Source organism: Peromyscus leucopus, chromosome 3 (genome assembly GCF_004664715.2).
Source record: "Peromyscus leucopus breed LL Stock chromosome 3, UCI_PerLeu_2.1, whole genome shotgun sequence".
In the NCBI taxonomy this organism is placed as follows: Eukaryota; Metazoa; Chordata; class Mammalia; order Rodentia; family Cricetidae; genus Peromyscus; species Peromyscus leucopus.
Genome location: NC_051065.1, coordinates 112,679,059 through 112,693,580, shown reverse-complemented (window position 1 = coordinate 112,693,580; position 14,522 = coordinate 112,679,059). Strand labels below are relative to the sequence as shown.

The 14,522-nt window shown below is 38.7% G+C and overlaps 1 protein-coding gene across 3 annotated transcripts in view; it reads right to left on the bottom strand.

Annotated features, from left to right (window-relative positions):
- Window positions 1–3,820: 3,820 nt before the first annotated feature.
- The window catches only part of Tafa1 (TAFA chemokine like family member 1), a 517,733-nt gene continuing 507,031 nt past the window's right edge, over window positions 3,821–14,522 (bottom strand). For all 3 annotated transcript variants that reach the window (XM_028855421.2, XM_028855436.2, XM_028855413.2), the window contains exons 4-5: window positions 10,674–10,798; window positions 3,821–4,941 (exon numbers count right to left, since the gene is read on the bottom strand). In XM_028855421.2, the coding sequence (XP_028711254.1) occupies window positions 4,924–4,941; window positions 10,674–10,798 (143 nt within the window). In that variant the 3' untranslated portion in view covers window positions 3,821–4,923. The remainder of the gene's footprint in view (window positions 4,942–10,673; window positions 10,799–14,522) is intronic.

Below are 14,522 nucleotides of genomic sequence, written 5' to 3'. Positions count from 1 at the left end.
GTTTTTGAATATTGTAGAAAAAGAGTGTGAAATAACATTGTGGTTTTGCTTTCAGTGTTTGTCTTGAGTGGGGTCCCTCACACAGAGCTTCTAGAATGATGATATCATAGTAATGCCACTGGTATTATTCTCTGGCAATGATACTCACAATAAGGCTAATTACTCGTATCACTTTGTTTATGTAAAATGTTTCTGTTTCTTTCTCCCCTCATCCTCCTATAATCTTCAAATTTTGTGTAGTGATATCCATCTTGCGCATATGAAAGCAAAGAGAAGGTGTGCATGATTTTCCAGGCTGTGGGTAGAAAGTGAGGACTTGATCTATTAGGTGCTTATCATGTCATGTAAGGGCTATTTTCAGTGTGTATAGTGTTTGGGACCTGAGGTGTGAAAGGGAGCAGAGAGGAAGAAATACGCATCAGTGACATGGATAGGGCAAGAGAGAGGCCTTTAGACTTTCTCAGTCTGACCCCAGTGACAAAGTTCAGGTCAGAAACCACATAAATGAAGTATCCACATACAATCCAGGTGCGAGAGGGTCTTTTATGGGGAGGAAGGAGTCACACACTGATTTCATATGTGGGAGGTTGTGTGCACAGCATAGAAACTTGTGGGGAGGCCCTTTTCACTGGCCACCATTATTTTGAGTAAATACACAAGCTCCTCTAGTCATAGGAATCTCTCAGGTTGGCAGTGCCTTCTCTCAGTCAGTCCCATAATTTTCCTTTCCTACTGGTTTGATTAGTCCAAAGTTGGGGTAGGTAGAAGTTGAATTCGCTGTGTGGGAGTGTGTGCACACTCACTGCCGTGGATTGTGTGTAGAGGCCAGAGGGCAACTTGCCGGAGTTGCCTTTTCCCTTCTACCTCATGGGTTCTGGAGATTGCTCACCAGGCCTGCTAGCAAGCACCTTTATTTTCCGAGAGCTATAGTCATGGCCCAATATATATTTTTTTTTAAAGTAAAACAAACTCACTGAAATAAGCAGAATAAACAAATGGGAAGCAGGAACAATGTAAAGGTGTCGCGACAGCCAATGATGTCTCTGAGCTATCTTTCAAAGGGAAAAAACCCAACCTCCTAAGCCTAAAATCATAAAATCTTTAATAGGTAATTTAGTGTGTAAGAGAGGGGAGGGAGAGAGAGGGGGAGAGGAAGAGAGGGAGAGGGAGGGAGGGAGAGATTGATTCTTGGCCTCATTAATTTACTTTGAAGTATAACCAGCATTCCTTTTCATCATTTTAGTATGAAGCCCGTGAGTGCTAGGGAATTAGATTCCATCCCTAATGTCACTTGCCCCAAACACCCCCATTTCTAGTCCTGCCTTTTTTATCATGTCTTCTTGTATTTAGAGAATATATGGAGATGGCTTCAGTCTTACAATCTTACTAAACAGTAACACTGCTGTTTAGAAGGTAACAGCTCATGCAAAAAGACATGACACGCTGCTGTGTCAAACAGACTCCAAGAGCTTTGGAAACGGAACTGCCTGGCTTAATTAGTAGAGAAACTCCATGGATGTGAGGAATGGGTGATTCTATTCCTATAAACAATATTTATACCTTCCATAACTTACTGTATTAGTGACAATGGCAAGGTGGCATAATATATTGCGCTATAAAATCACTGTATTGCTTTGTGAAAGCTACATGATTTAATTGAAAAAAGATGTTGGCTGTGTGCTTGTGAAGGCACTTGTTGCTCCATGCTAGAAAATGCCGAGTAGTCAACTTCCCAATGTGCTTGTAGAGCCAATGAACAGGTAAATCTAAGCATCCTAAAATGTCAGCAAATGAACTTGACCCAACTTCAAAAAAATCTTTGAACAAGCTTCACTTTCTCTTTTATCAAGAACAGAACTCTGGCTGAAACTTGGTATATATATTCCAATTATGTTACCACATTATTCATGGTACGTGGGGCACAAGCTTAAAATTGATATTAGTCATACACACTGATCCCTTTATTACCATATGCATGTGATAAAATTTTGTGCACCATAAATGTGCAGGCTCAGTAGGCAGATGGTAGAGACTGAATTCCCCAAATTTGAACAAGTTAAATTTAAACACAATTTGATGGTTCACACATTCGTGTAAGGGGCTTGGATGAATCCAAATTGAATTTGACATTTACAAATATTTGCACTGTCTTATTGGATGGCTGCCTGATTCTGATGTGGCTTCTTCCTCTAGGTCTCTCTCTTCAAGGGATGCTACTACATGAATTCATGGATGGGTGTGAGCTAACAGATGTAGCCCCTACGCTAGTTCTTGCATTGGGTTAGAGCGTCTGGTGCCTCACATACTGTGTGTGTGTGTGTGTGTGTGTGTGTGTGTGTGTGTGTGTGTGTGTGTTAGCAGAATTGTCTTACATAGAAAGGTTTGCAAAACGGAAGAGCCTGCTTTCTTCTCACTGGACTCTCATCTGGGAGCAAAACTAGGAGAAGACGACTCCAGGGGACACTAACATCATAGCTAAGTCCACCCTTCAGAGAATGACACAAGAATAAGGTTTGGAGCCATTTAAGTGAAGCTGGCTTACTTGGTTTTAGGAATGTTAGGGAACTTTATACAAAACTCTAGATTTCTGTGTTTTCTGAAAAATTGAAGATGTGGCAATATGGTTGTGGTAAATTTGCCATAGAAGTAAATTTTTGTAGGCTCCCATTTCACATGATGTGAACTCTCCTATTCAGCAAAGAGATACCCCAACATGCCTGAATCCTGGTTTATTTATTTATTTTTTGTTTCAAGTTTGGCTTTCTTGTTTTAGTCTTCCCTGATGCCATACTGTCTTTTGGTCTGTTAAAGGTGCCATCAAATTCTCTGCCAAACATTTCTATTTTAATTTTTTCCTTAAATATATAATTCTTAGGGTTCATGGTTTTAATTTTAATCTGAAACAGATGAAAAGTTGAAAAGCAATCTTTTTTTTAAGTATCTTGCTTGCCACTTGAATCTATACTGTAAAACTAAGAAATGATTGCTGGAATGAATATTTTTCTTTGTTTGGGGGCAGGAGTCTGGCTCTGTATCCCAGGCAGACTCTGAACTCACAATCCTCTCATATCCATTTTTTCAAGTGCTGGGATCTCAAGAAATGGCTAGCTATCACTTGCCACCACACCTGGATACTGGTATGGAATTTTATGCTACCTTTTTAGCAAATATCCACAGACCTGTTTGGAAGTCTTGATTTTACAGTCAAGATTCTATTACTTTCTTCAGATGCTTTTTACAGGCCTTTAAGATACAGAACCAGATTTTCTGGTTAGAAGTTCACACATCCAATCAAACTTCAGGCTGTCTTGGGTAGAGTTTTCCTTGAGGTTTGATACTAAAAAGTCCAGATTCAGGGGCTTCAGGGCTGTTGATTTAGTAAGAGGCTCTAACAACACAAATGCCAGAGAATAAATTTAGAAGCAAACAAAACAGAAAATCTGCACTTCTGAGATGACATCATAATGGGAGTGTAAAGTTCTGTGAAAACTTTCCCCAGGAAAACTAGATCTTACGTAGATGTTTACTCTTAGCTCAGTAACTCCAAAAAGCCAGAGAGAATGACTTTTTTGTAGGGTGGGTGGATGAGCCCCATGTATATTACCAGAGTGACCCACATGGAAGCCCCGTATATTGTCACTGGATATTTCACTGTGATCATGTTAATGAACTTCTAATTTTCAAAATATTATTGTTGGAAATAGTAGTCTCCATAATTTCAAAGACCTTCTAGTTAACTACAAATATGAGCAGGGTGTTCTTGTGATTGGGTTAGAGCCGAGTCTGTAAAACTAAATGGCAGACACAGAGGACAAGTGGGTTAAGAAAGAAGTTATTTACCACTTTAATAGGGCTGTCCAACATTTGGTCACATAGATCATTGGGAAACCTAATTGCTTTCATAGCCTTCCTATCTCACCAGAGGAGTTGCGAATACTCTAGGAAAAAGCAAATCAAACATAGAAAGAGGAGCCATGATAAGACTTGTCACTACAGCACTATGTCGTTAACGATGTCAGACTTTGGATTCAATCGGAGGACACTTCTGCAGTCTAGGACAGCTATACAAAGCCCTAAGACATTGTATTTACAGGACTTATTAATATAGGGATCTACATCCTACCATCCTGCCAGAGTCTTAATAGTGTGGTGGAGCAGCTCCCTCAAGAATCCTCATTTGCTTATCTGTGGAAAAGCTAGTAGTTCTAAAAATATTTTCCTGGAAGAGGTTAGAACGGTTATTATATATCAATCGAATATAAAGTATGATTATGTAAGCCAAGCTTGCATGCTAATATTGCACAGGGTAGAAAGCAATAAAGAAGACGATGAGCTTCCTTGGGTCACCAGGTAGAAATAGAGGGAAGCTCTTGACTCAGTATTGTTAGGATGCCTCAGATTCCAGGAGTCCGTCTGCAGCTGGCCTTCCAGGTAGAGTGCCATGTTGGATTCTCACACGGGCGTGTATCTTCCTCACCAAGAGAAAAAGAAATGGCAAACGAAACAAAACCGACCAAACATCCAAAACTGAAAGGGATACACCAGCCACCTCACATTGTGGTACTGTTCATTTCTCGGAGAGAATATATAATATTTCAAAATATTATATATATACATATATTTCAAATGGTACAAAGTAATGGTAGTTCCAAGTTAGACGACAGTTGATCGTTCTTCATAATCCTCCAAATTTCACTGAGAAAACTTGTTTTTTTAAGCCATTTTTTCCATGATGTTGCCAGAAAATCCCGAGTCTTCTTATGGGATACTTTGTTTCACAGAGTAAATGCACTGTGATTATCTGGTAACCAGTCAAAGTACAAATAAGAGATCCATTTGGCTTGCAAGTTCATAAGATATTTCAAATCCTCACAACGTATTTTCCACAGGTTGTTTTTCCTATTTATATAATAAATGCTTCTGTTAGGTTCTTGGGTGAATCTAAAACCAAAGGAAGAAAGGTATTTCAGTAAGAAAAGTAAGAAACAAAGGCACAAAGAAATGTGTTCATGCAGAAAATGAGGATGCCTTTAATTTTATTGTGTTGCCTAATTCAGGTGGTTCTCAATTGATGCTCAAAGCACATGGACAGATCCTTCATATTTCCATAAACCCATCAAGCTTCTCTGTGTCAAAACTGAGGAGATTCTTAGAGAAAAGTTAATCCAGAACTGGGTTCATGGATATACAACAGCTATTCAATTCCATGGGTTCTATTCCAATAAGGGTCCCACAGTTGGTTTATTTCCTCAGTGCTGCTGTCTTGAATTTACTAATGCATTTTTAATGAGGACCTTGAATTTTCTTGTTGCACTGGGCCATGTAAATAATGTAATCAACCTCTGCTCCTATGGTGAGAACTTGAACTCGTCACCTCATGGCCTTGTGTAGTTGTCCTGTTGTAAGCCATTAAGGAGTGGCCATTGGTAAAGTCATTGCCTAGGTTAGTCCATGTATGTGAAGGAACAGAGGAAGACCTTTATAAGATGAGGAACTATTATATCCAATGATGAGTGTTAACTGGAATCAAGAAGATGTCTGGATCTATACAAACCAATTAATCCATCTCAGTATGGACCCAAAGAATCAAATTTTAAGGATATATGCATGCTCAAGAAACCACTGGCTGAGAACATGAACAAGAACTCTAGCAGTCAGAAGCCAGCTTGAGGAAATAAGCTATTGTTCTTTATTATCTCAATTTCTTGTGATGCTTGGACCAAACTCAGGGTCTTGTGTGTACCAGGGTATCATAGAAGTACATTCCAAGTCCTCTTAACTATTTATAGCTTTGGAAAATGATCCTTCTGAGTCTAGGAGTACAAATAAATTCAAATCTTTCTGAGTTAGGTAGAACAATAATAAAAATTTGCACTCAAACATTGCTTGGTCCAGGTGGAGAATTGTATTTTGTATTCTATCCTTACAAATAAGAGATTATTTTTAAAACCATTGTTTCCTTTATTCCAATGGTGGATATAACCTTTGGTTGACAGTGTCCTCTTTTCCACCACAGAAAGGGATAAAGTAACACCCACCAAACTGAATTAAAATAACCTTTCTTTCATCACTATCTTTCCTCCATACCCCAACATGGAAGACCGGGGACCCTTGTCCTGTTGTCATCAAGTCCTGGAGACATTAACACTATAATTAGACACCACAGGCTTACCTGTACTTCCTGACTAAAATAATGATGGAGTTTATGATTTCTGAGGCAACTGTCACTGTGTAAAACGGTTCATCTTCCCTTCCTGCAATTCTCTGATTCTTTCAGCCAGCTCCATGTCTAACGCCTCTCCCTTTCCTTTCAATTGCTTTTTAATTTAGACAGCAATTTGATATTACTGCTTTGCAGGTTGGTATCCTCATTTCCCTCCCTTTCTGTATTTCAACTGGAAATTGAATGGAAATCAGAAGTGTAATGCCATAGTCTCTCAAAACATTTTAGACCTGGTAGAATTTTAGTGAAGAAGCTAGAAGGTGTCAAAAGTGGGTGTTTTGCTCTTTCTTAAATATAAACAAATGTTGAGATAATTAGAATGGACATATATTGCCAAATTCAAAGCCATCATCAGAGGGAAAGACCAAGAGACCATGGACAGAGGACCATGGATTCGTGTTGGAGGATCACAAAAGCAGTGACTTGACAAGATGGTTATTATGTTTTGTTGTGTCATTTAAGGTTTGATAACTCCTGGCTTAAGTGAAAAGAACTTGAGTTTACAAGACACACTAATTATTGTTTTTCCCCACTGATTTGCAGCAAATCCACAGTTGATCGATTCTTCCCAAGGAAATCAATCAGACTACATTCTGCAATCTTTATCCTTTTGTTTTTCTTTCCAATTGACTATAATTTTCTCTGAATTTCATACCTTTCCCCTTAATATCTTCAAAATACCTGACATTCCATTTCCAGGTGTTGTTAGTATATTACTGCCAAATAGCTTGTTTCCTTGGTGGGAAATTCTGCTCTTCTAAATCAAGTCTATGCAGGGTTTCTATGTTCTTGAACATGGGTACAGACTCATCAACATTTCAAGTCTTCATTTGATATGTTATTTTAAATAGAAGAAGCATTAAGAAATGTCTGGAAACCCAGAAAAAGATTTTAGGCAATATTTAGTTTACTTTTGTTATTATACAACAATAAAAAAAAATTCAATCAACTAACTCAATCAATGATCAAGGTGGGGCAGGGTTAGTGTTTGCCATGAAGCTTTGCTTCTCCCTTGTGTGGTACCAATGTTATTTTACTTCACACTAAATCTTTGACAACATCTCAAATATGAATACTTCTTTTCTGTATCTTGCCTCCCAGAGATCTTCATTCTTCTTAAGATTTATCACTCCAGATCCCTTAGTAGAAAATGCTTTGCCTTATTCCACCTATCTTTTCTACCTCCTTAGTGTATACTGTCTCTAAGACCCATGATTACCTAGAGTTTCTTTCACTGTGGCTTGCTACTCCATTCTGGCTGTAGTTGAGATGATACAGGGATCTTTACTCTCCAGCCCTCCTTTAAAAATGAACACTGGAAATCTTTAACGTAGACCACACAGTGAAACATCTTATCAAAGTATTTCAGAGATGTTCTGAGGTCCCTGCCACCCCCAGAAGGTTTTTCTTGGTTTTTTATTTCTGAGGGAAAAGAACCAAGTCTCTGGGAACTTTCTGGCCAAGACCTTTACCACGGAATTTATTTTATTTATTTTTATGTGGTAATGTGTACACACATGTTTTCTGGAGAGTGTGTGTATACACACACACAAGTACATGGAGCTCACCAGAGGTTCATGTCTTCTTTGAGTACCCTGAACTGTGCATTTTGAGACAGGGTCATTTATTGAAGCCAGAGCTCATGAATTTGGCAAGAATAATCGGCCAGCAGGATACAGGCATATGCCATCATAGCTTTTTATGTGGGGCATGGGAATCTGGATTTAGTTCTTTACACTTTCACAGCGATCACTTTGGCAACTGCACCGTCTCCCTGGCCCTAGTGTTAATATTTAAACTAACAGCTCGAAAGAAATGGCCACTTGCCATTTTAACAGTTAATACTTTAGAGAATCTTCTAACTTTTTTTTTTTTTTAAATTGTGGGCAGTGTTCTTTCTAAACTAGTCTTACATTTAAGAAGAAAATAAGTGGTTTCTTTTATTTTTTTCTTACCTCTTAGATAACAATAAAAATTGGGCTCATAATGATTGACATCCCTCTGTGAATTAAACTACTTTAAAAGTTAAATTGCTAGAGTCAATATTTGAAATGGGTAGGCGCATATGTATTCTGATGAGAAAAACACACAGGGGGGTATGAAAAATTAGCATAGCATAGACCTTGTTTATCTAAGAAGTGGTGTTCGTCTGCCACCTGCTCAGAATGTGGGCTCCTGGATGAATGTCTGGGCTCAGTGGCTATGTTTTCTGTTTAAAAGTTGTGTTTTCTTTTTCTTTTTCTTTTTTAATGTCTGGGAGCTCTCGGGAACTGATCAGAGAAAGGGTGAGAGCAATGTTTGAATCATCTCAGTGTTTATAAAGCATAGCTTTACCCAGCGTCCTCTTTGCCCACTCTAAAAGTAGACTTGAGAATTCTCAGATGTGCGCACAGCAGAACACATATACCCTCAGCTTTCGAAGTTGTAACAGCCACGGTTTGTTTCTCTTGCACTTTCAGCTGCCTGGGTCAACCTCTGTGCACCCAGGGTGGGCCAAACAGCTGCTGCATCCTCAGTGACAAGGATCAGGTTCTGCTTGAGCCTCCTTCGAGGTGGAAAGTGTCTGAAGGTGCATTACACCATGCCTGGCGGTTAAAATAAACTCCAAAATAAAATAGAGGTCGAATTTGAATAAAAGTTGGACAGCTCTCAAAAAAGTAGCATGAACTATTTCTGGATGTTTTCATTTTTTAGTTCGTTTCACTTTTATTTTGAGCATAAAGTCTATCTTCCAGAGAGTCTGAATTGGTATTCTTGGAATTTTCTATACTTGAATACTGAAATCATTTGAGTTGGATTAATTTTCATTAATGAGTTTTGGATTCTAAACCACTCTGAGAGCAATGGGGTACCTTCCATATAGGATACCAGTCATCAGTTGAATAAGGACTGAGACTTGGCATAAGACACATAAATGATGTGTTCAAATCAAAAGTGATTGGACTCTAATTCAGAGTAGCTTCATGTGTTCTAGTTTGTCCAGGTATCTTTCAGAGAAAACATAACCCTAGCCAAATCTGGCCTCCTTCATCAGCTAATTAGAACAATTTCTTTTGAGGGTAAGTAACCCAAGTCTGCCTCACTTCTTTATGTTTCCTTATGTAAGTGTTTAATTGCAATGTGAGTCAAAAATCCATGCTGAATTATTCAGAGACATGAGGATGCATATTAATAAGCTAAGGTGGTTCAGAAATCCCTCTTGACCTCAGGTCAAGGAATTATGGCCATTTATTGGGCACAATAGTCCATATGGGTAACTATATTTGATGTACCATTATTTTGTATGTGAAAAACTTGAGTGTTTTCATATAGTATTATGTAACTTTATTTCTGATTTCTGTATCATACAGCTGCAAAAACCACTTTAGTAATTGACAGTATAATATTGAGAAGAATGATCATAATAATGATCATGATGTAGTGGTAGAAATAAAAAATTGAGTCACCTTTTGTTAGAGTAAATGTTTATCATGTGAACCTCACAACTGGTAAAGATCACTTTTAAAATGCCAAGGAATACACACACACACACACACACACACACACACACACACACACATAAACACAAACACTCTCCAGGGCTGATATGCTGACAATTGGGTGGTACACAGCATAGAGTGAAATTAGCTGTTAAATTGTTTTCATGCAGCTGGATGGTGGTGGTGTGCATGCCTTTAATCCCAGGCGGATCTCTGTGAGTTCAAGGCCAGCCTACAGAGTCAGATTCAGGACAGACACCAAAACTACACAGAGAAATCCTGTCTCAGACCCCCCCCCCCCCCAAAAAAAAAAGGTTTTCATGCCTTTGTACTAGTGGATAAATAATCCCTCTTAAGTATCCAGAGCTCCACCCACCTTCTCCCCTTTGGGTCATTCCAGTCCCTACATGGTTAATGGTTGGCCTAGCCACATCACTTCACCCTGGTATAGCACCATAACACTGATTCTAATGGGCAAGGCAACCTCATCTGCAGACTTCATTTTAGGAAGCTTCTGGTTTAACCAGAGAAATCAAGAAATAATTACTGACTTTACAAATCTCTTTGCACTTCCCTAAAATGTTATTAAAATTCCTGTAAACATGATTGTTCTTAAACAGTCTTTTTCAGCATGTTGCCTGGATGAATCAAGTAAGTTATGTGCTTATCACTCGGAGCAGCATGGTTGGAAGATGCACTCCCCAAGAAACTGCCCTATGATGCCTCTTCCCTTGCTTTATTTGTGACTCTGTAACATAAATAAAGAACCACACCATGAGAACAGAACGGGTCAGGTTCTAACTCTAACTTCTAATTCACGGGTGGACACTGATGCACCAAGTTCAGAATATGTCCTGTTAAAGGAAATCTCTCCTCCTGTCTCATTCAGAGCTCTTCTGACTGCTGCTAACGCAAGAGCGAAGTGAATAGTACAGTTTGAAACACGGACGCAGTATTTGAAGTGGACTTACTCTTGTGGTCTTAATTTTGTTGCCTGTGGCACACATCCATCCAGAATTGTCAGGGAGTGTCTTACATTCTTCTCCTTCTAGGCAGGGCTCCATCTCACACCACCATTTCCCAATCACTATGGAGGCTGTGGGAAAACAGGAAACAACCATATTTGTACTTTGCCAAATAGCCCTGTGCTGATGCTGTATCTCTCTTCAGGTTTTAATATTCTCTGCAGTACAGTGGGTCTACTTCCATCTTCTAAGACTGGATAGGAAAGGCATATCAAGGAAACAAGTTTAATACACAATAATGAAAATATAATGATGTCATCATCCTGTCCAGATTCACCGCTTATTCAAAAAGATGAGGAATGAGAACATTTTTGCTTTGTGTCGCTGTGTCTGAGACAGGGTCTTGCAATGTAGCTCTTCCTGGTCTGAAGAGAGACTTACTCTCGGATTTTGAGGGATTTTCACTCACTACTTTTTGTAGGTCAGGCACCCTGTGCTATTTCTTGCCAGTTAAGGGGACAAAGAGGTGAGTATTCTTTAGAATGACTAACGTATTCTTTTCAGAAACGCCAGTTTATCCACCCAGCATTAGGTTTATCCATTAGCCTAGGGCCTTGGAGAATTTCAAAGCCCCAGCAAAAGAGAAAAAAAAAAAAGTGAACTGAAAGCACAGAAGCAGAGCTGTAAAGTACAAATCAAGAGTAATGATAAAGACAGGTTGGCTCCTTTGCAGTCAAAGGTACAGCTGGTTCGGGGTGTGTTGTCCCTTTCATGTGTTTGATGAGCTGTGGAAGAACTATACAAGCCAAACCTCAGATGAAACTGTCTTTCTGGGCTTATATTTAGGATGGTCGTATTAAGACACTGGGAGGGGATATTTATGAACACACACACACACATATCACATTTTTTGATAACAAGACTTTATAAAATAGTGAAAAACAAGTGTCTGTTATCTCTGTGGCTTATCACTGTGTTAGTTCTTCACAAATCCACCTGGGTTTGTTCCAGTCAACGGTCTCCAAATAAAGGCCCGGAGAGAGGGCTCAGTGGTTGAGAGCATTCCCTGCTCTTGCAGAAAACCTGGAGTTCAGTTCCGAGCACTCACATGGTGGCTCACAACTGGAGTCTATAACTGCAGCTCTAGGGGATGCAATGTTCTCTTCTTGCTTCAAGGGCACCAGTCATGTGCACAGTATACACACATACATGCAGACCATCATGTATGTTCATAAAATAAAAATAAGTAAATCCCCCAAACAACAGTAATAACAAACACACACACTCAAAATGGTGGCCATGATTTTTTTTTTTTTTTTTTTTTGTTTGTTTTTTTTTTGTTATTCTAATGTTATACTGGGCCTTCAGCTACCCATCTGTCTCACCTCCCAACCCCAAAGGTATGTCTACCATGATTTTAAATCATAATGATAAAGAAACCAAACAATATTTGTATGTGTCTCACAAGATGAATACTAACATATAGGGAAGTAGGAACACGTTAAAATTCTCCAGGCTTCCTTTGTTAACTACAGGGATTAGATTTCTATCTTAAAATTATGCGGTATACACACCCAAACATCCACTTGCATTGAGACCTTCTTTCTTCCACACTTTTTTAAATTAAAAGATTTATTTTTTTTTATTTAGTGTGTATGGATGCTTGTCCGTACAGCACATGCATGCAGGCATGCAGTACACAAAGAGGCCATAAGAGGGCATCAGATCTTCTGGAACTAGAGTTACAGATAGTTGTAAGGACCAACCCCAGTCCTCTGAAGAGTGGCAGTGCTCCTAACTGCTGAGCTATGTCTCCAGCCTCATTTCACACTTCCTTTAGTTCACTCTTTCCCTCCCTTAGATTTCAACGTGTTACTTCCACGTTGCTTTGAATTAAATCACTGGACAGGGTTATATAGACAAAATCGCATCTGCTCCTTTAATAAAATGAATTTAAGAACATTTTCAGGGGCAATTTTGCCACATTTCATGATTTTATTTCATGTGGAACAGACCAATGCAAATATGATGCCTACATCAGACATGCTAAGAAGGAATCAGAGGTCAAAGTTCATTAAACCTTCTATCTATATACAGGATAGCATGATGGTAATACAGACAGACAAAAATCTTCCACATGGTTCAGCATGATGACGTGAATGTCTAGTTATTTTCCTCGTTAATATCAGTTCTCTACAACAGACATGGAGAAGGGTGAGGTTTTTATGTCACATATAACAGAGCTTACCCATGCTAATAAATAGATAATAGTGTTAAGTAAGAGAATCCAAAGTTTCTACAACAAAGAAAAACAGTGTCATGTTGAGAGGGAACAAAAATAAATGATAAAACTTCCGTAAACGTGAGATTAAAAATAAGGGTTTGCTGGTATTTAGTGAAAACCTGTATGTAATATGTGGTTCCTTCAGCCAATGTTTAACCACAAACAATTTATTCACATTTATTGCCAAAACCGATCTTTCTCTTTTAAAGACCACCCCATATTTCCATACCAGGGCCTAAATTGAAATCACTGTGACCAGACACTCTCTGACCTTGCTCTGAGGAGAAGGCTGCTTTCTCAACAATCCTTTCACTGAGCATGTTGTCACATTTTTTTTTCTCATGAAGGCATAGTAATAAGGAATACCTGGCAGAGAGGTCAGCCTGTAGCATGTGTGCCTGCATCTAATGCCCTGTGCTTTCTCCCTTCCTTCAGGCAGCTCTCTGGCCTCTTTGAGCTGACCTACTTTGCTACAAGCTACTACCAAAGCAGTTTCCCTTTCTCTGGGGGCACTGGTGTCTTCTAAGTAAATGTATAGACAGACAGACAGAAAATAATCTTTAATCTCATGAAGTACCATTAATGTAAAGCTTTAAAGAGCTGCTGGCTATTATGGGAAAGGCTCTATAAGGATGGAAATGTCCCCAGATGTGCTTATAATAGTGAAACATTCATCTTGTGGCTTCCTTTTCAGAATGAAACTGCTGATCCACCTTTCCTCTCTAAGTCTGGTTCATCATCCATCACTGCTTTGTTTGATGGACCATCCTATCATGTGGGCATCTTCATACACACTTCTCATCCTAGGTCAAGCTGCAGTCCCTAATTCTGACCCTTTTCATACACTCGTATTTCCTGCAATATCTTTTATATGATTCACAAAGAGAATTTCAAACTACCCTTTATCTTTACACAAACTGGAAGTTATTTTAAGCCTTCAAACTATGGGAACAGTTAGAATCTGTTAAACTTCTTAAAATAAGCTTGTATCAATGCAATTTAGCTGTTTATATGGTATTTAAAAATTGGAGGTAAAATTACAATAAAAATATAAATATAAAAATTATTTTTCCTGCTTGGTACATATTTATGAAGTAACATAGAAATCCTTGTATACATTTAGTAATATTCTAAAAACTTCGGTAAATTTCCTGAAATGTATTCAAATTTTATTTCTTAATTGTCTCTTAACTGATCTGCCCCTGCCCCTCATCTGCCATAAGGAGGTGTGAGTGAGGGAGAAAAGGACCCCCCACACTTCTAAAAATTCTTATTAGTATATGTAAAACTGTTTTTTTTTCCAAACTGGAAATTTTTAAATTTGAAATGCTTTTCTTTTCTTAACTTCTATTTATTTACTATGCAAATATTTATTTATTTATTTTTATGTGCATGTGTTTTGCCTGCATGTATATATATGGATCACATAGGTGGTTGGTGCCCACAGCAGCTAGAAGAGGGTGTTAGGTCCCCCAAAATTAGAGTTGCATATGACTGTAAGCTGCCGTGTGGGTTTTAGAAACTGAACGTGGGTCATCAGGTCAGGGAGCACTTGTAACCACTGATCCATC